Below are 22801 nucleotides of genomic sequence, written 5' to 3'. Positions count from 1 at the left end.
AATTAAATATTTTTTATGGTACCGAAATTTTTTTTTTTCTTCAAGCGAATCCCTGACAATTATTTGTTGTTAGATGGCGACACATCAGTTTCCGGCTCGCTCGCTTTGGTTAGGGAAGAATATTTCGCGGGCGTCCTGAGTTTATGGGTAATATTTCCCAAGATTCTTTGGTGCTCAATCGTGAGGTGTCGAAAATTCAGTTTATCGTGTCGAAATTTCGGTGGCGTATTGATTAAGTGAGGAGTGAGGGAGGACGGAACAAATTTTTCGAAAAGATATGCCGCCTCGCACAATTTTTACGGATTCCGTTGTTGACATACTTATACGGGAAAATGGCGAGAGACACTGTTGCATTGATTTCACTCGTATTTTGAGGTTTACAATTTATTTTCGAAAGATTCTATTGTGTATCATCGTTCCTACAACATGATTCGGAATAAATAATAGACAATCTAACTTAAATGTTCTACCATGATCATTCCGTAATAGTACATTAGGCATTCGAAGAAATGTTCGAAATAACGACGAACCGGTTTACGCGGTAAAAATAATAAATAACATTTTTTTTTTGCGTTGCGTTTCATTCGCTAGGTATTACCCCTAATTTATACATTCCTTTCGATATTTCTATCTCGAGTTAGTGGAGGTTTCTTTGCCGTTCGATTATCAAATCGTTTATACATTATTTTTTTTTTAGCTCCACGCCGGTAAGAAATTATGTCAACACAAGATGAAGAATCAACGAGTTTTGTCACGAGTACTATTACTAATCAGGAAGAAACCGGTACAGTTTTACACGAATTATCGGTAAGGATAACTGTTATTATTTTTAAATAATATATAAAGTGTTCATTATTGTGATATTATTATATGTGTTGTACTTAGAATACCTCAGCTGATGTTTTGGGATGTCTATCTGTCATGATCGACGAAGGAAATGCAAATAATGTCCAGGTACAAGAACTTGTACTGGATGAACAATTACTTGGTACAACGCTAACAGCAATAACATTACCTGATGGAACCCAAGCATATTTGACAAACAACTTTAGTGACGATGGTTTGTTCTACGCTAAATTTTATGTATTTATATAAATAGAACTAGGAATGATTTATTATCTAATGCATATGATTACATTGTATATACATTTTAACAAATTGTAATTGTAGAATCTCCATTTAATGGGGACGCCACTTTGGAATTAGAAAATGGAGAAACTATTTTATTACGAGATTTATCTGAATTTGCGGATGGTAAAACTCTTCAGTTGGAGGTAGATCCAGCTTTTTTGGATGCTCAAAATACTTCTGTAGACATTGCAGAAAATACATATCCACAATTAGAATTTATCAATGGAACGGCATATATGGTTGCTAGTCATTTAAATGTTGGCAATGACTTATGGGAGATAGAAGATGGAAAGTTGAAAAAGAAAGAGCCTAAGATTATAATAAACAAATTATCTGAACAAAAGATACGACATCCTTGTCCTAGAGAAGGATGTACGAAAGTATATAGTACACCACATCATCTCAAGGTGGTATATTTTCTACGTATTTATACATAATTGTATGAAATTTGAGAATATTAAATACTTACATAAGTATTTATATTAGGTGCATGAACGTTCTCATACTGGCCAGCGACCGTACAGATGCACACATCCAAAATGTAAAAAAAGTTTTTCCACTGGTTATAGTTTAAAAGCTCATTTACGGACACATACTGGAGAGAAACCTTATAAGTGTCCTAACGAAGCATGCAATAAAAGTTTTAAAACATCTGGAGATTTATTAAAACATGTTAGGACTCATACAGGTGAACGTCCTTTCATGTGTCCATTCGAAGGATGTGGTCGATCGTTCACAACGAGTAATATTAGAAAGGTAAGAAAGTATAAATAATATAAAATAGCGAAAGAATATTTTCAAGAATGTATCTAATAAATATCATATAATTCAGGTGCATGTAAGAACACATACTGGTGAACGTCCATATAAATGCACACAACCTAAATGTGGTAAAGCCTTTGCTAGTGCAACAAATTATAAGAACCATATACGTATACATTCTGGTGAGAAGCCATATGTATGTTCCATAGAGAATTGTGGAAGGAGATTTACAGAATATTCTAGTCTTTATAAACATCATCTTGTAAGTATGAATTTAATAATATCATAATATAAAATATATAAATCTTTTTCATTCTTTGTATAGGTTCATACACAACAAAGACCATTTGAGTGTAAAGTGTGTTTTAGGAGATACAGACAAAGCAGTACACTTGTAATGCACAAAAGAACAGCACATGCATTAGTTGATAGTGATGATAGTACTGATATTTTTTTACAAGATACTTTAGATGGATCTATTCAAAGCAACAATAAAGAGAAGAATAGTACAATAAGAGAAAATGTAAACAAAATATAATTATAACATATTGCAGCAATCAGAGATTTAATATACTATTATATTTATTTTCTTTCAGAAATTAACAGTTGAAAAAGAAACACAGCTTCAAGTTTCTAAAGTGTCTGAAGACATAACGGATCCTGAACCACAAATTTTATTAGTTAGTGATCCATCTCATATAGCTGCTTTACAGGTTTGTATTAAAAAATGAAAGTTGATATTTTAATATCTATTGTTTTTATTAAGAGAATACAAGTCCAAAGTTACAGTGCTAATTTTTGTGCAGCAAATTGGATTGGATGATAGTTTTGTTGATCCTCCAATAGATACAACATTTGAAGGATTAAACATAAAGATCGAAGACATAGAATTTGGTTGGAATTAGTGCATTATCATCAGGGAATTTTGTTTTTTAGTATACTTTCGAAAAATTGTATACAAAGTTCTTATGAAGTAGTATGGTACACTATAAACTATGTAAAAGATTATATAGAAAGTTATAGATATTGCATATAATGTTTACTAAGTATTTAGAGTTCAGTTGATAAATTGTTAAAAGTAAAACTATTTAAATGTATAAAGTCTTCACAATGAGCAAATTACAAAAGTCGGGTAATTAATAATATTTATTAGTTTAAGGAAAAGGACTTATGATAGCGAAATTAAATAGTTACAAAAACAAAAATAACATTATTAGTATATATAGGGCTGTAGGTATGTAAATGTCATTTCATTCGATCATTCTTTTCCTTATCATTATTGTTCATATAAAGGGCACACTCAATGCACATTCGTAGCATTAACGAGGGGAGATAAAAAAATGAAAGTAAGAAAACATTGCATATGATATATCATATAGTAAAATAATTACAATAATATCTATGTTCCTTATTAGATAAGCAGTAATAGTAGTAAATGATGGAATGAATTGATTATGTATTGAAATTTACATTGTTTATTTCTTAATAATGTACAAGTCAGATTCGGATTTCATATTTATGGATTATAAATCTAAAATGAAATAATGATCATGATTTAGTAATAAATTTTCATAATTTGAATAAGTATAGATTTAATTATGTTATACTATTGTACAACAAAACTATTGTTTCTTGTTTCTATTTCTTTCAAAATAGGAGTATAATGTAAAACAAATTTGTCTATTACTTAAGAAGCTTATTTTGAAAACTACCTAATCGCACGAAAATGTTTGTTTAATTTACATTATTCAATTATGAATACTTAAGATTAGCACACTGTGTGATAAAAGCGAGATTTATGAAACTATTTCCTATAGCGAGATTAAGATTTATTTAGAATGTTATGTCTGCAGATGATAGAAACACGAAAGCAGATATCTTTGTAATTACATTATTTTATAATAAATCGTTCAGTAATTTTACACGGTAAAATTTGTTTTTTTTCCATCTGGAGGAATCATTTTTAGTATTAAGGAGTAAAAAATTTTTTACAATGTAAAATTTTAAATTGAATTAAATGGTTGCTCCATTTATATCATCATCAGACCGGGTAATATTTGTAGTACACATCAACGAAAATTTGAATAGCGTAATACAATGGATAAATGTCTCGGAAACGTAAGATTTTGTTCTGAAGTGTGAAATTGTTACTGGCGAGATACAAACATAAATGTGAGTATCAGCTGCACGACGAAAAGAGAACTACAATTATTATCACCAATTTACTAACTAAATAACGCGTTTAACGTATCACAAGAATGTGTGGCTTGAAGTTCTTAAGCATGTAGAATAACACTTACACACTAATCGGACTCCTCACAGATTAGCGAATACTGATTACGTCATTTCGATTTATCACATTACATATCTTTTTTATTATTTTTTTCCCTTTTCAACAAAATTATTTCTAATAGATCCGCAGAATCAAAAAAGTTAAACGGAAAAATCTATAAGTTAATAAATTTCAAATATTTTAATGTCTAATGACATTTCTATGATATTAGTATAATAAGAATTAAGCAAGATCAACGATATATAATAATTAGTCAACCGACGATATTACATTATTTTTAATTCTAATTTATAACATATACAAGATGAATTTATATGTGACCAATTAGAAATCGCTTGCTGGTAATGCATCCTTTGTAAATCGTTTTTTAAAATACGAATTTAAGAATGTTTAGGATAAAGTAATCACGTTATACGATTTGTTCTTTATATTATTTGCCTCTACAACTTTTTTCTGTGATAATTAATATTTTCATCATAATTACAAAACGTTATAGGTCTGCGAATTCGAACGTCGAATAGTTAAACGAAAAATTATATGTGCTCGAAAGATGTGCTTTATTTAGTTGAAAACTATTAAAAAAAAAAAAAAAAAAAAAAAAAAAGAAAAAAGAAAAAAAGAAAGATTTTAATAGACACGATGGTCAATATTACGATTTCTCATCCTCCCACCGTTCCAGAGCTTTTCCAATGGTTCATGACTCGATCAACGAATAGTCTTCGTTCGGCCAAGTACTTGAATACGTTGGTCGGCTATCAACGTTACGAATTCAATCTGTAGCGCGTCTCATCACCAAAATGGACAATTAATTAATTCGCGTTTTAATTATTTCTCGTATTAAACGTACGTGCATAGTATGTGCCTATTGAACGACCGGTCAATCTTCGTCAACTATGAGAGGTCTTATCTATTGTGTTTAAAAGGTATGAATTTTCTGCAAAAAAATTTATTAATTTTACGAGAAAGAAAAAAATTACGATCCTCATCCCAAAGAAAACAGGTGTCTATGTGTGCGTCTAGTACGACAGGTGCCTATGTGTGCGTCTAGTGCGACAAGTGTCTATGTGTACATGTGTCTATGTATACGTGTGCGTCTGTTTAAATCAAATTATTATAAATTCTTCAATCCGAGCTAACAACCATTAATAAGTAAGTCAATCAAAAATTGTCTGTTTGCTCGATTGATTTCAAATCCGTTCGTTAAAACTACGTTAAAAAGAGAAAAAATTTAATGCTTGACCATTGCACTTTCAGTTTCTCTATATTTATATATAAATTATTTTATCATAATGATACAATGATTTAAACCTTTCTCATCCAAGTATTGTGTTTTTCGTCAAACATTTAGGGAGTGCTCACATGACCATACATCTTGTCGCGAATATCTCGAGAATCATCGAAATTCATGTACCCTTTTTTTCACATTTTTTGTTAACGTTCCCTTTGAGTTATTTCTCATATCATCACTTTAGACTTTCCTTGCTTTTCACTGAACAATTAAAAAAATAAAAAGGGAATATTATTTACTTACGCGTGTAAGTAAGTGTAACGTGACGTAAAAACGTGTAAATCGCATAGCGACTACAGTGTATTATGAAATATCTGTAAAATGTTTCTCCCTCTTCCTATCATTCTCCCTCTCTTTCTCTCTCTTTATTCTTGCGATAAGAAAAGACCTTTTCCAATTTACGCGCATTATCATTAGCCGATCTCGATGGAGTGTTATGTATGCGGAGATAATTCGATAAATCCAGGATACTTTAATGGGGGCCTACATCTTCGATCAACCGAGAGATCAACCGATTTTTTTTAAAAACTGTGCACTCAATGGAAGGAATACTATAGGTCCTCTCCTTACGATTCTCGCGAGCAACTCTTTGCTTTATGATTAACATCATCATCTTTGCAATCCGATAAAGGAGCGCCTTTGATATATTATATTACACTTTTTTTGTTTTTATAGATTGTGATCTCTTTTTACGACTTGTTTGTATTTCTTTTTATGCCGAGACATACAAAAAAAATGAATATTTCGTGACGGTAAGTTTGCTTTTAAAATGGCTTTTGAAAATGTTTTAAAATTATTACTGATTATATCTTTTCAAATATATTTCTATGATAATAGCCGATTAAAATCAATCTCAAACATCTTAGATAATGGATCTTATTTAAATGAAAGCATTTTGAATAACATGCTAAAGATTAATCGTTATTACAAATAATAAATTAAATTACTCTTGAAAAGTATGTGTAAGTGTATCAATGATGTTAATATCTATTTGATCAAACTGATTGATAGTGAGAAGATAAGCTATAATCAGTTCAATGTATTATGTATCATTACCAAATGAATTGAGAGAAAGAAAGACAGGGTTGAGTGAGTATTTCAATCTTTTCATTTTTATGATCTCTTTTTTCCTTCTTTTTACGTATAATTATATCAAAGTTATATTCTTAATTTATTCTTCATTTGGAAATATAAATTATAAAGAAAAAAAAAAATTGTAAGAAGAATCAAAAGTCTAAATTAAAATTTTTATTAGGTATTTGGATAGCAATTGATTAATCCTAGCTTTGTTACTTTATACTGCAATAAAATATATCGCTAAAACTAATACGTTAAATTATCAATGTCGCATGAAATAAAAAAAAAAAGAAAAACAAAATAAACCGATTACGCATATCATTTACAAAGTAGACTATGTACTTTCTAATAAGTAGATAAAATGTATTTCATTTGTAATTGTTTAAAAAACAAAAAAGAAAACAGCATTGAAGATGCTGAACAACAATCGGAGACATGTTTACAGTTACTAATATCACGTTTCTATAAATACAACCGACAATTAAATTTCTTTACAAATTGACACATACCATACCTTTATTTGCATATTTCATTCATCATCGATTGTTTTATTTTTAGTTTATATCCTTCTTATAGTCTTGGAGAATTCAATGAACTACTTCACTTATTTCAATTATTTTAGCCTTCACTATTAAATTGGTACATATTTATACGCAATAATTAAAAAGCCTATATACATTTACTATTATATATTTTAACATGTGACTATAGTTAATCATAAAGATTTATCTCTGCACGTGATTTACATATATTAGGGTGATATGTCAACGTCAAATGCAAATGTACGCCAATGTAATTATTGTCTGTCGTGATTAACAAGTTAACCGAGCTTCTTCAAATTTCAGAGCAATGTATCGCATATCGTTGAAGTCCAATCTTTCATTTTGTTTTCATACAAAAAAATATTAGAGAGAAATTAAGGTTGTTTCATTTTAAGATATTCAAAATAGACTTCTTCTTTGTCTTACCTCTTTTTTTTTGTTATATATATATATATAAAAATTTCATTTTATGATATTAATTTTCAATATCAAAAGAAAAAAAAAGACATTTCATTGACAATACACTTTCGAAGAAGAAACATTGTGAGAAGAAGACAGTCGTCGTGTTTATTTTTTAATTTACGATCTTCCGCGTGATCCAAAATGCAATTTAATTTTGTTTCTTCTTTTTAAACGTAAGACTCACGTTTTCTTTCTTCATACGCAAAAGTGATCGAAATGTCTTTTTCTATGCACCATATATCATTATGTATATATAGTATTGAAATGTGAATTACGTCGTATCGATACAAACCAGCAATGCCCACATTGCTACCTTTGGCAAACAGAGATCGATACATAAGATGGAACAAACAAGGATACCTACATAGTTCGCCTCATAAATCCTCATTGCGGACGTAACTGTTCGTGGAGATCTCAAATATATGATGCATGTACATATGTACATATGTACAACGTAATATAAAAGCATCGTTGTCTTATTTTTGCAAGGACGACATTTCCAATGTAACGATCAATAGCCACTTGTCCTTGTTCGTTCTAAGAACAATTTTTTTTATTTTTTTTTCTATTTTTTTCATACCATATACTATCTCTAATGAGTTAAAAATATATATATATTTTTTTATAAAATATATAAATCTAAGATTACAAAGATTATTTAGAAAAACTGATAATTTTTAAAAATTAAGATATCGTACATATAAAAACTAGATGATCTAAAAAGATACCTACTGATAATGATTTTCTATTGATTTTTTGTTCTTTTATTGTTCTTTCAAATGATGACTCAAAATTAATTCAAATTTCGTCAGCTTTTTACTGTCTTTCGATATATGTATAATTTATTGTACGAACTATGATGATAGATGATACAGTGAAATATTATGAGAACGTGTCTACGATCGAGGACGACTCTTGTTTGCGCTGCAAATCATCCAGTCGTGCGAAGAGATCGATCAATTTTTCGCATTTTACAGTGCTCGACTATTCGTTCGTTTACATAAATGACAACTAAGAAAAAAAATAGAAAAAAGAGAGAGAGAGAGAGAGAGAGAGAGAAAGAGAGAGAGCTCATCGTCTAAGGGAACCTTTTTTACTCTTATGAAACATCGTACCAACGGCAGAGATCGGTCACGTTTCGAGGTAAACGCATTTTAAACTGAAACAAACAAAATTTGTTCATTTTAGTTTGTCCATTATCGCCAAAGCCTTGAAAAAGAGAACAGCGAGATTTTCCGGGATTGAAAAGTCTGCCGGCGTAATTGGCTCCTTTCAAAACGGCGCCCTTTTGTGCACCGAATGAAGCTCTCTGTTCTCCATTAACGAGCGCAGTGTATTGTCAACCAGTACTCGCACGTATTGTCTCTAATGATACACTGATCTCCTCGTAGCTAAAAAAATAGTGAGTAAATACTTTTTCCCTTATACGATTTCTTTCATTAAATATGAATAAGTAAACAAGTACTTTTTTCTTTAGAAAATTCTATCCATATTACCAATTTTTTGTTTTCTTTTTATTGAAATATCAATTTTTTTAAAAATTCTATCATATATACATATTAAATTTAATATTAAATTGGTGTTAAATTAAATACACTGATTTTTCTCGATGACCAATGAACGATATTATTATTCATGCACGTATATAAGAGTAAGTATGTACATACGTACAGCAAGCTTTCCCTCTCCTTTTAACGAGGTCTTCTCTCTTTTCATCATCTCTTTTTCTCTCTCTCTCTCTCTATTTCTCTATCTATCTATCTATATATCTATCTATCTATCTGTAACATAACGAATTCGTAGCTGCAACGGTTTTTATTGCTGAACAAACGCGACAGACATTTGGAGATGACGCGGATTATGAGAGCACTTGTCAAAGCTCCGATATAAAACTTACTTCGGATCGCAAAATTAATAAAATTTTAATCCCCAAATTAGAAATGAATTCAGAAATGATTCGTCCTTGTCTGATCGTCGAGCAACTATATAAACGATTAAAAATATTCTATTTTATTGTCGGCAGAATTCCTGAGCCAGAGGGTTGGACTTTGGATGGGATCGGGAGGAGAAAGGAAAATGGCATCTTCACGAAAAGGCAAGAAGATGTAAATGACCATAAATAAAACGTTTAAAGAAGAAAAAGAAAAAGGTAGGATTAGAACGATAACATCCATCGTTGGCGATCGTGCTTCGTCGATTGTCACCGTCGCTTCGCGATCAACGTCGATAATCGGCCCGTCTTGTAAGGTTCGTGAAAGAGGAAGCGAAGCACGTGAGAGATCTTCAGTTAGCTCTGCGGACGCAGAGTCAAGAGGTTCATCGGACATACCAGGGACAAAGCAAAGACAAAATTGAATATAATACACGCGTGTATTACACAAGAAAGAGAGAGAAAGAGAGAAAAAGAGAGAGAGAGAGAGAGAGAGAGAGAGAGAGAGAGAGAGAGAGAGAAAGAGAAAGAGAAAGAGAAAGAGAGAGAAATAGAGAGGGAGAAAATGGCTACACCGACCCTAGATCATCGTCATTGTCCTAGAAAACAAGTTTGAAGTCGACTACCCATAGTTTCTCGTGACGACAACTAAGTCCTCTACGAGTTGGCCAATTTCCATCAGCCGTTTCTCGTTCTCTTTCTCAGAGAATGTCGAAGAAGCAATGGATCGTACTTCTCATGTTGTTCCTAGCTTATCTCTTTTTGGGCGCTTCTATCTTCTATCATATTGAAAGCCGGCTGGAGATCGAACACATCGAACGTGCCAAGGAAGAACGAATCGAGATCAACGGTAAGAGAAAAAGAGAAAAAATAAGAGAAAATGATCCTTAAAATTTATAAATTACACGTTTATTATCATGAATGATTCCGTATTATTATACCATTGACATTTGTGCCAGTAATTATGAAGGTGGCCGTCCGTGTCAAAAATCTAGCAAATTACGCTCGGTAGCATGATCTCTACATGCAAACTCATAAGTCAAAATATTTCAAAACGAAAATAATATGACTTAGATCACATTTTTATAACCACCGGCTCTGTTTTGCTTGTAAATTTATAAATTTATCTTGTGAAGAATATTGGACAGCCATTTAAGTAAACTAATCGCATAACATAACAAGAAAGTCATAAATAAGAAACAAAAAAAAGGGAAGAAATGAAGGGAAATTATTCATGATTCTCGTGCCGTTTATTTATTTACGGTCATTTTTAAAGATATTACACGAAATTAATTTTGAACACGTACACGACGTTATTTGGTCGTCGCTTCGACCATGTTCAGCATACATACATACATGCATATATACATATATACATATATACATACATATTCTTGGTTTCTTTCGCAAGGACAATAATTTTGTGGAGACTACGTGTATAGTCCACGTTCACTCGTTAAATTTGCTCTCTGTAAGAGGGCAATAACGTTCCTTCATTCGTTTGTTCGTACGTACATATAAACGTGCTTTATTTTTAAGTCATACCAATATACATAATTTCCTTCGTCGTTCGGCTTTGTCATCGTAAAAGATTCACGTATAATGAAGGATAAGAAAGAGAGAGAGAGAGAGAGAGAAAGGGAAATTTATAATGTATCCTTGCGAACGAATTCCAAATTTCAGTATTAGAGGACATAGTTCTCATTTGAAATCATTTTAAACGAGCTCATTTGAATTTGCAAAAAAGACATTCATCTTTTTGGAAAAAGAAAAAAAAGCAGCAAATGTCGAATCTAACATATCGTAAAAGAGTCAACGTGAAATTATCGACGCATCAAAAATTTCCACGTTCGGCGTTAAAATATTAACGTACATACACAAATGCGCGGTTATTAACGTAGAAGTAAAGTTAAGAAAAACGAGTTACGTTTACGGGATTACTTTTCCAATAGCTTCTTCGATAAGAGATAAGCGATACCAAATAGCTTCCAGGTATTACGATAATACCTTTAAACGTAAATTTGTGAGAGTTATCGATTATGTACAATTGTATATGTATTTGTCGATGTGTTGTCAATATACCTACTTTACGAAGAGATGCGACAACAAGGAACGACAATACATAACGATGTATATGCATTCTTGGTTGCAAATGAATTCGTTTAAAAATTCGCTCGAATATTTCTATTCCCAATTGAGCAATAGAGAGAACACTTTTCGTTAACGACAAATTACTTCCGTTAGATTATGTACTAAAACGCTCCCACATAATACTGTTGATAGTCTCGACCAATTGTTGGATTTATTGAAGAGAGTGTCAAACGAGCCTTTATAGACTTGATAACTATCGAAGATTCATCGTTTAAAAAAACATATAAGATTATTCACAATCAAATCATTATTATTGTAAGATATCATTATCGTATCCCTGTAATACACTGATAAGTTCACAAGCATTTTATAGAAAGTATGAATCGTACGCAAAAATGACCAACATGCTAAACTATGTTACATATCATTATGCTCCAGTTTGTACCGGATTCGGACGTATTCGTTAATTAAGTAATGACACGGTCGTTGGACCGAATCATGTATGTCTCGCGACTTCGCCTACGAGAATTTTGCATAAGAGGATGCTAAAAATTCGTCTTAAAATTGATAGAATTCAATATTTAATATTGAATTATATCTTTTTAAATACTATTCTTAAATATTACGATATGTTTTTTTACAAATTTTATTCTAACTTTTTCTTTTTTGTTTTTTTAATCACGCGTCTTAAGATCTAATAAAATATAGATCATTTATTTATATGATCGTTTATTTTTTAATGTGACTCTAAAGGCGAAAGAGAGAGTTAAAAATCTTCTCTTAAATGTTTATTATTTTTCTAGAACAGAAGTTGGATAATAACTGAACTGATACTTTAAGGTATTACATCATAAGAATTTTAATTAAAGTAGCATAAAGAAAACAGATTACGGATTACGTAATGGCCGATACATAAATAAGCAACATTTTGTGGGCTCTAAGTTGACCCGTGATATCACTACCATTTTCGTATTCATAGCCGTGCCCCGAAAGTATTGTTAAAAGAAAAAAACGAGTTGCATTCAAGCGAACAAGTCACAATGGCGGCACGTAACACTACATAAACTTCCAGTGTCAGTGTCATGCCGGGAGGGTTAAGCGATCCAGTATTAAAATACTGGACTGCTCCTACTTCGCGTGCTTGATGATGAACCCGTCGACAATAAACATAGGGTAAATCACAAATTAACTTGTGGAATTATGGGGTAAGCTATATTTCGTAGTAAGCCGATACGAGTAAGCAAATGTCGAATGAATTCAAACGAAAAAAGTTTTCATAGTTATTCGTTATTTTTCAATTTTGACATTATTCTTTAATCCTCTATAATTCAATCAAAATTTCATGTTACACTTATCATGATCTCTGTCATTTAAATTTTATATTATTTTTTTCGTTAGAAAATTAATTATTAATTCATATTTCAAAATTAAGCTCTGGTAAATATAAGTTTATTACTTGTTTTATAGGGCCAATAAGAAATTGGTTTATAAAGGATTAAATTTTGCAAATAACAGAATTTATCATAAAGATTTTTAAGAAATGAAGACTGAATTAATTTTAGTCAATTTATTATTTCAACACAGATTGATTCGTTTATATTTATTGATATCGCTCTTTTTTGCGTATAAATTTTTAGTATAATTAATATCATTATAGTAAGTATCGTACGACTTATTTAATAAATTTTAATTTTATTTTACTTTCTCCAATGAAATATTACATGCTAAAATTATAAAATATTTTGCAAATTTATGCTATGTAAATAACTACAATATTTTTTATCTCTTCTCACGATCAAAAAAGTAAGAATATCAGTTGATTATCAGGAACGTGATTAGCATAAGTTCAATTGTGCTCAGATAATTCGAACTAAATTTTAATTTTTTTAAATCATTTCGTGAATCCACCGTTTAAGGAAAAATCATTTTTTTTTCTTTGCGAACAATGTAATGTTGAGGACAATACGGAAAATCACGAATAACGATCATTTAAATACATATCATTGATTTATTAACAGTTGATATTGATGTAATTTCTAAGATAAATTTTCCGAATCTAATATGCAAGGTTGTACGTCCTATGTTTCACAAATAAAAAGTTCGATTTAATTGAGGCAAACGGCCGATGTAACCAGCAAATATCGGCTGATAAGATAATGGCTGACAATTATCTCGAAGATAGTCCCGTTTAAAGTGTTAGCCGAGCTACCCTGCGCAAATTAATCGAGAGAAATGCAGATAATGAAAGCTAACTCCGGGAGTTATTCGTGGATACTCGTACAGATCGTTTATACTATGTATATATAGAGACATAACTAACTCGTTTTTTTCTTTCATAAGAACTCTTTAACGATTGTCGAGACAAAACTGCAGTGTTCTTTACCACCTATCTATTAGTCAGTCCATATATGTGTGAATGCTCGACAATGTGTCATCAAAATTACGTCGCACAAAAGCATTAATGAATAAATTGCGATCTATAATTTATATTCAAGAGTAGCTAACTCCTTCGAAATAAATGATTCGAATATATTCACGGTGTATCACTTTATCGTGAATCTTTTCAACTTTCATTGTATACAAAATAAATATATTTCCTGTAACTCGTTTCTTTTTCTTAATAGATAAACGAAGAAAGGAAATAATATTATCTAGCGTGAAGAGGACTTAATCAAAGGATCAAGAAGATTTTGATTTTTTTTACATTATCGTAAATACCTACGCTCAAAGAAGAAACATTGTTAGATATTGAAAATTTATTTTATCTTATAACTCATCGAACCAAAATTTTAACATAGTGCTAATGAAACTTAATGATAATCCTATATGACTTAATCTTTGGTTAAAGCATTTAATAATTCTTTCTAAATTTTTCAGCTTTGCTTCTCAAACATTACTTTCCTAGTCGTACGCACAATCAAAACGAGATCTTTGAACGATTGACGCAGTATTGCGGCAAATCAGTTTACAATTATACGGACGGCGAAAGTGATCCTATAAAATGGGACTTCTACAACAGTTTCTTCTTCGCTTATACTGTCGTCAGTACGATAGGTGAGTCGTAGCGATTTTTAATATAAAACGTTATGATTTCGAATGAAATTGAAATAATTCGAAAAAAGAGAAATAATTGCAATTTTTACTCTATTAAATTCCAATGAAAAAGAACGAATCAAATAATCAATGAACTTTGATCTAATATCATCGAACGTCCTAAAAATGTGCAGGTTACGGAAATTTAGCACCAACCAATACGCTGAGTCGCATATTGATGATTTTTTACGGATTACTCGGCATACCGATGAACGGAATTTTATTGTCTCAGTTAGGAGAATTCTTTGGTCACGTTTTCGTAAGGGCTCATCGCAAGTACAAATCCTACAAGAAACACCAAAATGATTATGCGAAAAAATTGACGCCTCTTGAAACAAGAAAAGCTGGTCTTGCAGCACAAATCTTCATGTATCTCATTCCTGGTTTCGTCATGTTCATCTTTTTCCCGGCTTTCCTTTTCTCTCACTACGAGGGCTGGACTTACGATGAAGCTGTTTATTATGCTTTCGTAACGTTGACAACAATTGGCTTTGGAGATTATGTGGCAGGTCAGAAAAAAATAATTTTTAAATAAATAAACATTCGTTCATCAAAATGTGTGACTAATATATCGATTAAAATAACGGCTAACATTGAGCAAAAAGAAAACCAAAAAAGAGAATGAGGGAGAGAGGTCTCTTCGTGTTTTATCTTCCTTGAGTTAATTTCCTATTACCCCACCAGTCTAAAATCAATTAAAGTATCAATTAACGGCATCATCGGTTCAATCAATCTAGAATATCGTTAAACTGATTATGTCTCCTTGACAATCTGCGCGCATAATCGTACACAGAACGCAATGAAAAAGGAACAAAGCGGCAAATAAAGCAGAAGACCCGTACGGGTCAATTGATGTTACTTGATGCTTTCAATTCTAGAAGATTTTATATCTGATATTCAATTCGTGACTTATACATTTCATAATAAATTTTTATATACTCATAATGCTGTTCATACTTTAAAGACCGGACTACATTTCTTCTAACATTAAAATCGTATCTTTCTGTTGGTACATGCACACATTAGAGAGAAAGACAATTTTTGTCTTGGTAAGTAGAGGCTAAATAATTGTAAGTATAGTCAACAAAGAATCATTAGATATCTGTATAATGAAAATACAAAAAATATTTAATTGTTGACATATTATCGAACAAATAACATCGTGTTCACAGGACAAGACAACACAAAGGGTAGTGGATTCTTTTTTGTAATGTACAAAACCTTTCTTATTTGCTGGGTCTCCTTCGGATTAGGCTATATCGTCATGATTATGACCTTCATCGCCCAAGGTATGCGCAGTAAGAAGATCATCAGGATCGAGCACAAATTGGCGATGAATTTAAAACACACACAAAGCAAGATATGGAACGAGTTTAACAAGGAGATCAACTACTTCCGAAGAGTCTTTAATGAGCTTCAGTTTTCCAAGGTCAAAGTATGTATTATCTATATCTATAATTTTGGCATAGAATTATTAATATCATAAATGAAAAGTTATCATTTACCATTTGCGTTACATTTTAGAGAGTTTACGTCGATGAATATGATTATGAAATACCGCCGACCAAATTTTCACGAAGTAACAGTTTTCCAGATCTCAGAAAGTTGATATATGGTGGCTTTGAGACCTCAGTACCTTTGCATCCTCGACGTCGTGCTAACAGTGAAGTAGTACCGACGGTATGTACGAAATATATATCTATTCATTATTTTAGATTATTATTTATCAATTGTATGTTATCCAGGAACCATTAATACGAGTGGTATCGGAAACTGATCTCCAACGAATCGATAAAACGGCTACATTTGCTGCTCACGCAATGGTACAACCAGCGGAACTATTATCAAAATTGGTAAACGTTTTGGGCTACATTCCACCACCTGATGATAATAACGACACTTCCGATTGGGATCAGGAATATAAAAACAAAGAAGACTCGAAAAAGACAGGAATCGAAGGATTTAAAGAAAAAGATATCTTTAATAAACAGAATACTTGGAATGAGTCAAGCTGGAGGATCGGTGCTGATAGAATTCCTGGAATGATGCCACGATCGAGAGCAGCTAGCGAGGTAAGATTGAATATGAACAAAAATGAGTCGAATATTCATCAACAAAACGGAGAATGGACTTGGTCCGGACCGGCTGCTTCGAGGAAGATTCAGGAATTGATAAAAACTCGTAGAACTGGTCTCTCTGGTATTAAAGACAGTAAATCGTATAAATTTCCTGCGATTACATTACCCAAGTCAGTACCAAAGAATCTCTTCTCTCCTTGGAGGCGGCAATCATCGAACAAAAAGGCACCGGACACTGAACAGTCCATTCAAAAGGGTACTCTTTCTGATATCGATCTTGAAGCAGGAGAAAATTATTCGTCGATAACAGCAAATTCTGATTTGTTTTCATCCAATTTGGACGATATCAGTGAAACCACAACATCGAGACGTCGATATTATACTCACACAGGTGCCAACAATTTGATGGAGAGTAATAATATTTTGGAAGAGACATCTTTAGCCGATTTTCTTAGAGCTCTCACTGTTCTTCATGCAAAAATCAGTACTGTACCTAGTGATTACTCGAACACACGTAAACCTCAAAGAAAAATGGGTACTGCTTCATTGACGCCACCTAAACTTCCAAGTCTCTTCACTTTGTTCTCGCAATCCGCAGATAATCAAAATCATAGTCAAAGTAATCAAAGCACAGTGACCACATCATCGTTGCAAACCAATAGAAGATACTCTCTAAGACCTAGCGAATACTCACCGGCGTCTACGCCATCGTACGCAAGACGTGAAAGTATGATTAATTCTATTAAACCCAGAAGATTTTCCTTGAGACCTGTTGCTACTCCAACCAACACGCCACCGGAATATACAGCGTCTTATATGGTAAATATACCTATTGATATTATTTTTTTTTGACTTTACATCATCATATACCATTTTTGTTCGTTCAGATAAGTTAAATAAGTGAATATATCCTATGTTTACAAATACAAATGATTATAGAATTCGCGAATACGTGATGACCAGAAATCCCAGTTTTCCTCTCTCGCGGATACTTTTGTCTACGAATCTGCCAAAAAGCCACTGGTGCAAATGGAAGGAACACCAGGTGTCTCTTCACCGATCGCAACGTTCTCAAACATTCGACGTTTGTCTTTACGACCTATGCCCCAAATCCAACAACCATCTAGTCAACAGATTCAAGCCACTAAAGCTCTACCACGTTGGAAAGCTGGTATGTTACAACGACAGATTGGTAGGATGAGCGTTCATCGTCGAGTACGAGCCTTCAGTTTAAGCGATGTGCAAGCAGATAAATCTGAAAAATCTACTGGTCTAAGCCCATTAGTAATAGATGATAATGGTAAACCAGTAACATCTATTGTTTCTTCGAGTAAGCCGAATGTTTCTGCAGTTCAGAAGACCGTTACGATCGTATCACCAACGAAAAACGAAGTTCTTCGATCGGACAGCAATGAGTCGACCTCTGTCGATAATCAATCCCTCGTAAATACATCCTCCAATCCTTTTGTTTCCTCTTTTGTAACGACAGAAACATCTGGTAACAATGGCACTGCTGATAATTTTCAATTTAAAAACGTTCAAAGCGATGAAGTAAGCAGCAATATTGCATTAAACAATTTACAGAGAACGTCTGAACGTGAAATAAACTATAATGATACTTCTAAACAAGCTAACTCAGAAAACAAAGAAAGAAATATAGAAAATATGGAAGTTGCCAAAGAGATTACAGAAAAATTAATTTTCCATAAAGATCCTGCCAATTCTAAAGAGATTTTCAATGACAAATTGATATTGCCTAAAGACGTATCGTCAAATATTAAAGATAGTTCAAAGAACAGCTCGAAATCGACGACTAGTTCTATGATCAAATCTTCGAACGAGAAACCAAGGATATTCATAGATTTCTATAAAACTTCGTTAGATGTTAAAATAGAAAAACCCAGCGTAAATCCCTTTTTGCAGTATCAAGCTACCACGAGTGGTTCTCAATATGGGAACACCAATGCTACGGAGATTAAAGGAGAAAAAGAGAATAAATCGCAATACGGGCAGAGAAAATTATCGGTCGAAGCACGAAAACCATGGAAAAAAGAATGATTTATTTGTTTATAGAAAACAACGGTTTTACACCATTTAATGAAAATTGTATCTTTCTTTTTTTCGATAGGACATTTAACAAAACAATTAGATTATATTTATATAAATTTTCCAACTTTTTAGATTTTTAAGAAGATCCTGTTTCTTATGAATTTTCATATCGATTTATCATTAACGGATTTTCTTCATTATAATTTTTTGTATCTTTCGAAATTATAAATTGTACGATATTTATAATTTAAATCAATAATGTTTAACAATATGAAATTGATCTACTCCGATCGTATAATTTGATTTACGATCAGAATTCTTAATTTTAATTCATGACAATCTAGAAAGAGTTGCATTTACGAAAAAATGAATGCAATATCGATGATATAATACGGACGTAATAAATAATTCACGCTGATCTTAGCAATATTTAACGATAGCTTACTCTTCAGACGTGGCGTGATTATTGAGATTACACTTCTTACTCGTATGATTACTCGTAGATCTAAGTTTCTTTATCAAAATGATAAATCGCTTTTAACTGTCTATAATATAGAGAATAACTGTGATAAAGTAACTATAATAAAAAAAAAAAAAATTTAATTATATTGTATATATCATCATGTATTACAATACTTAGTATTTATTTCATTCGTTTAAATTAGAAAAAGTTTCTCGAACTACTCATTGCAATACAATAATGACAATAATAGTAATAATATTCTAATAAAGTTTGATAAAACGATTTTAATCTTTATTAATTTGTTAGAAATTTAACCATACGTGCTATGTAAAAGATATAAACAGTTTAAAAAATGAACATTTTTTTTTATTTAATACATATAATAAATTACAATGTTTTCTTGTTAATATATTTTATATTTGGCGAGGTGTGTCATAAAAAAATGACTATCTTCATTAGGTAAATATAATATGGCTTATAGCCGTAAATAATGCAAATTTGTATTTATGTACTTCAAATGAGAAAATCATTACTCAGTTAAAATGCAATGTACATGTTTATTGTTGATCTAACTATAAACAAAAAAAAGAATAAATAATCATAATTTGCTCGCTATGTTGAGTTTTGTAGCCGTTTCCGAATTTCATCGATAAGTTGATTTCTTGGTATTGGAACTTCCTTTCGTGTAGTAACTTCTCTTAGGGTGACTTCACCTCTCGCTATCTCTCCCTCGCCAAGTATTATCGCTAAAGGAATACCATATTCTTCACAATACTGCAATTGTGCTAATAATTTGATATTTTTCTTGTACGCCTGTTCAGCCTTAATACCAGCATCCCAAAGATCCGACAAAACGCGCATTCTTTCTTCGTGTAAATTTTTCTGAGCACTAGCTACAAATACTTCTACTTCTGTTGTTCGTATCTTTACACCTTCATTTGCCATTTTAGCTTCTAAGACACTAAAAATACGTTCGACACCTAACGATACACCTACGCATGGTACGGTTTTTTTCTTGCTGTCAAACATTCCGACTAAATTATCATAACGACCACCTCCGGCTACGCTACCGACACCAACATCATCACCTAAAAATAAAAAAAAAAACAAGAAATATACAATTACAGAGAATAAATAAAATGTATAATAGTAAAATTAAGAATTTTTCATTATAATAGAATACATACCAGATAAAATTGCTTCATAAATTACTCCTGTGTAATAGTCAAGTCCTCGTGCAAGGCTTAGATCAAAAACTAACTTGTCTATAATTTTATAAATGCTACAATATTTTAATAGTAATTCCATAGAATCCAATCCAAATACAGCAGATTTATGTATCATTAAATTTTCATCTTTTCTTAATTCTGTTATTAGGTCTACACCTCCAGATTTAGACACATAACTCCAAATTTTATCAGCAGTCTCTTCATTTAGACCTTTTTCTTCTACCATTTCTTTCTTTACTTCTTCCCAAGATGTTTTGTCTAACTTATCAACCGAAGAACAGATAGTTTTGAATTTATCTTGTGGAACACCACATGTAGCAAATATAGCATCGAGTAATGATCTATGATTTAATTTAATTATAAATTTTCCTAGATCCAGAGATTCCAATGCATCTGAGACTACACGAATACATTCAGCATCAGGTATCATAGGATCATATTGACCAGCAATATCAAAATCCTTAATATAAAAATAAATATAATATATTATATATTAAATATGCGCATATTATAGTCAAAATTACAGGTACTTACACACTGATAAAATTCTCTGTAACGTCCTTTTGTTGTAGCTGGATTATCTCTTCTATAAACTTTGGCAATATGATATCTTTTAATACTGGATATTTTTCCCATAGCAAGGTATCTAGCAAAAGGTACTGTTAAATCATATCTAAGAGCAAGTATTTCACCTCCCTGATCTTTTAAATCATAGATCAATTTAGAATCTTCACCATATTTCCCTGTTAAAACATCCTAAATTGTCATGTAAAATAAAATATTGTGTTAATAATTAAAAAATTCTATTACATGACAACATTTAATGATAAATATTTATATATACCTTTAATTCAAAAACAGGTGTATCTATAGTTTCAGCACCATGACGTTTAAATACTGAAATTATTTTCTCCAAGACTCCAAGTCGTAATGACATATGTTCTGGATTGTAGTCCCTTGTACCTTTTGGTGTTTTAAGTATAAGTTTATGTTGAACAGCATTTTCCTCTCCTAATTGTGCTTTTAATTCCAGCAGTTTTGAAACCTCATCAGCTATCTGTAAATATCATATTTAATTAATATTATAATAAATTATATAAAAATTACACAGCCCATTTATTTACAAGGTACAACACAATGTATTCATAAGAAGAGATATTAACTGCTTGCCTACCTGTGGGGCAATGACAGATGTGCAGTAATGTTTTCGTGTGATGATAGAAATTTTGGTACACATCAGAGATAACATCATTTAGACAGAGAGAATATGGCGCAACCAGAATGAAAGAGAAAAGTCCGCCTCAGTGGTGATTATCAAACTAGCCGAAACAGTAGACATAACATCGGTAAGCAAACTGGCAAGCAGCTGCCACAAATTACTCTTATTTAACTATATCATGAATATTGATAACATATCATGAATGTTGTTGAGGAGAAATTTCACATTATTCAATATATGAGCTATATTGAACAATTTGTAGGCGAATAAAATTATAAAACTGATTATTATATATAATATATCAGTAATTAGCAATCTATGGTAAAGCTGCTTGCAAGTGGCCAACTATCTCACCTTTTTATCAAGAATATTATTACAACAGGAAATATCGCCAATATTCTCAAGTTTTATTGCCAAGGAAGTAAGTGATGCTTCCATGGCAGGAAAGTTTAAACGTTCAGCTTCAGTAAAACTTTTCATGTTAATATACCATCGATTTAAGTGTGGCCACTTTGCAAAATTGTCATTATAATTACTTGTACATAAATTGAAAAGCTGATTGTCTTTAGATGAAGGGATCCAGCCGCATACATAGCTGATATCCGCAAATTCATTGTTTAAGGTTTCTAAGTCAGGCAATATATTTGAGGATCCCTAAAGAATGAAATGTTAAAAGTATTTACAGACTAATAAATACTTCACAAATTTGGATCTAAGTATTCCATACAATTTATAAAATATATCTTGAATTTATCTATTAGAAATTGAATAGAATTAATTAAAGCTTGCTACAAAAATATTCAATTTCATTTCATGTCTCAATAAACATTTCTATTTCATCATTATATTTTTGTTATGATAAAACAAATGATAAATCTTCGATTAATCAAATATCTACCATGAACACGAAGTATCATAGGATCGGCGATTAAAAGTTTAAACATAAAAAATATTATGCTAATTATAAACATTGATTACATCCTATGATCGTTAAACTTTTAAGTATAGAAAGACCTATGTCACGATAAAAACAATATCTCATAATTCCATGAAAAGTATGTAAGTTTTACATCAAGTCATCGCAGCTTAATATT

The 22801-nt window shown here is 31.5% G+C and overlaps 3 protein-coding genes across 15 annotated transcripts in view; 2 read left to right on the top strand and 1 right to left on the bottom strand.

Annotated features, from left to right (window-relative positions):
- Positions 1 to 77: 77 nt before the first annotated feature.
- Positions 78 to 3832, top strand: LOC118450263 (uncharacterized). 5 transcript variants are annotated; one of them, XM_085656313.1, is made up of 9 exons: positions 78 to 147; positions 698 to 807; positions 886 to 1060; positions 1171 to 1538; positions 1618 to 1887; positions 1964 to 2155; positions 2219 to 2416; positions 2490 to 2606; positions 2683 to 3832. In XM_085656313.1, the coding sequence occupies exons 2-9, from the start codon at positions 718 to 720 to the stop codon at positions 2686 to 2688; spliced, it is 1416 nt and encodes a 471-aa protein (XP_085512439.1). In that variant the 5' UTR covers positions 78 to 147; positions 698 to 717; the 3' UTR covers positions 2689 to 3832. The 5 variants fall into 5 exon arrangements, with proteins under 5 accessions (XP_085512439.1, XP_035741799.1, XP_035741800.1 ...); XM_035885906.2 differs by having other exon boundaries at positions 2700 to 3831; XM_035885907.2 differs by lacking the exon at positions 78 to 147 and adding an exon at positions 154 to 375 and having other exon boundaries at positions 2700 to 3831.
- A 1081-nt stretch (positions 3833 to 4913) lies between these two features.
- Positions 4914 to 19513, top strand: Ork1 (open rectifier K[+] channel 1). Of its 4 annotated transcripts, none has more exons than XM_085656308.1 (9): positions 5923 to 6031; positions 6150 to 6226; positions 9579 to 10335; positions 14454 to 14630; positions 14804 to 15178; positions 15842 to 16104; positions 16194 to 16349; positions 16415 to 17566; positions 17687 to 19513. In XM_085656308.1, the coding sequence occupies exons 3-9, from the start codon at positions 10194 to 10196 to the stop codon at positions 18803 to 18805; spliced, it is 3384 nt and encodes a 1127-aa protein (XP_085512434.1). In that variant the 5' UTR covers positions 5923 to 6031; positions 6150 to 6226; positions 9579 to 10193; the 3' UTR covers positions 18806 to 19513. The 4 variants fall into 4 exon arrangements, with proteins under 4 accessions (XP_035741785.2, XP_085512434.1, XP_085512435.1 ...); XM_085656309.1 differs by lacking the exons at positions 5923 to 6031; positions 6150 to 6226 and adding an exon at positions 8658 to 8957 and having other exon boundaries at positions 9579 to 9704; positions 9803 to 10335; XM_035885892.2 differs by lacking the exons at positions 5923 to 6031; positions 6150 to 6226 and adding an exon at positions 4914 to 5109.
- Positions 19514 to 19653: 140 nt separating this feature from the next.
- HisRS (histidine--tRNA ligase) overlaps positions 19654 to 22801 on the bottom strand; it is a 30846-nt gene continuing 27698 nt past the window's right edge. For 4 of the 6 annotated variants that reach the window (XM_035885902.2, XM_035885901.2, XM_035885899.2 and 1 more), the window contains exons 3-7: positions 22062 to 22361; positions 21333 to 21545; positions 21023 to 21244; positions 20447 to 20948; positions 19654 to 20347 (exon numbers count right to left, since the gene is read on the bottom strand). In XM_035885902.2, the coding sequence (XP_035741795.1) occupies positions 19872 to 20347; positions 20447 to 20948; positions 21023 to 21244; positions 21333 to 21545; positions 22062 to 22361 (1713 nt within the window). In that variant the 3' untranslated portion in view covers positions 19654 to 19871. Of the gene's footprint in view, positions 20348 to 20446; positions 20949 to 21022; positions 21245 to 21332; positions 21546 to 21662; positions 21808 to 22061; positions 22362 to 22801 lie in introns of all 6 variants that reach the window. The other 2 variants (XM_035885904.2, XM_085656311.1) reach the window with 2 other exon arrangements.

The sequence above is a fragment of the Vespa mandarinia genome, chromosome 4 (assembly GCF_050613455.1).
Source record: "Vespa mandarinia isolate Hongniang chromosome 4, ASM5061345v1, whole genome shotgun sequence".
In the NCBI taxonomy this organism is placed as follows: domain Eukaryota; kingdom Metazoa; phylum Arthropoda; class Insecta; order Hymenoptera; family Vespidae; genus Vespa; species Vespa mandarinia.
Note: the sequence above shows the minus strand (reverse complement) of the source record. Positions and strands in the feature narration are given on the sequence as shown.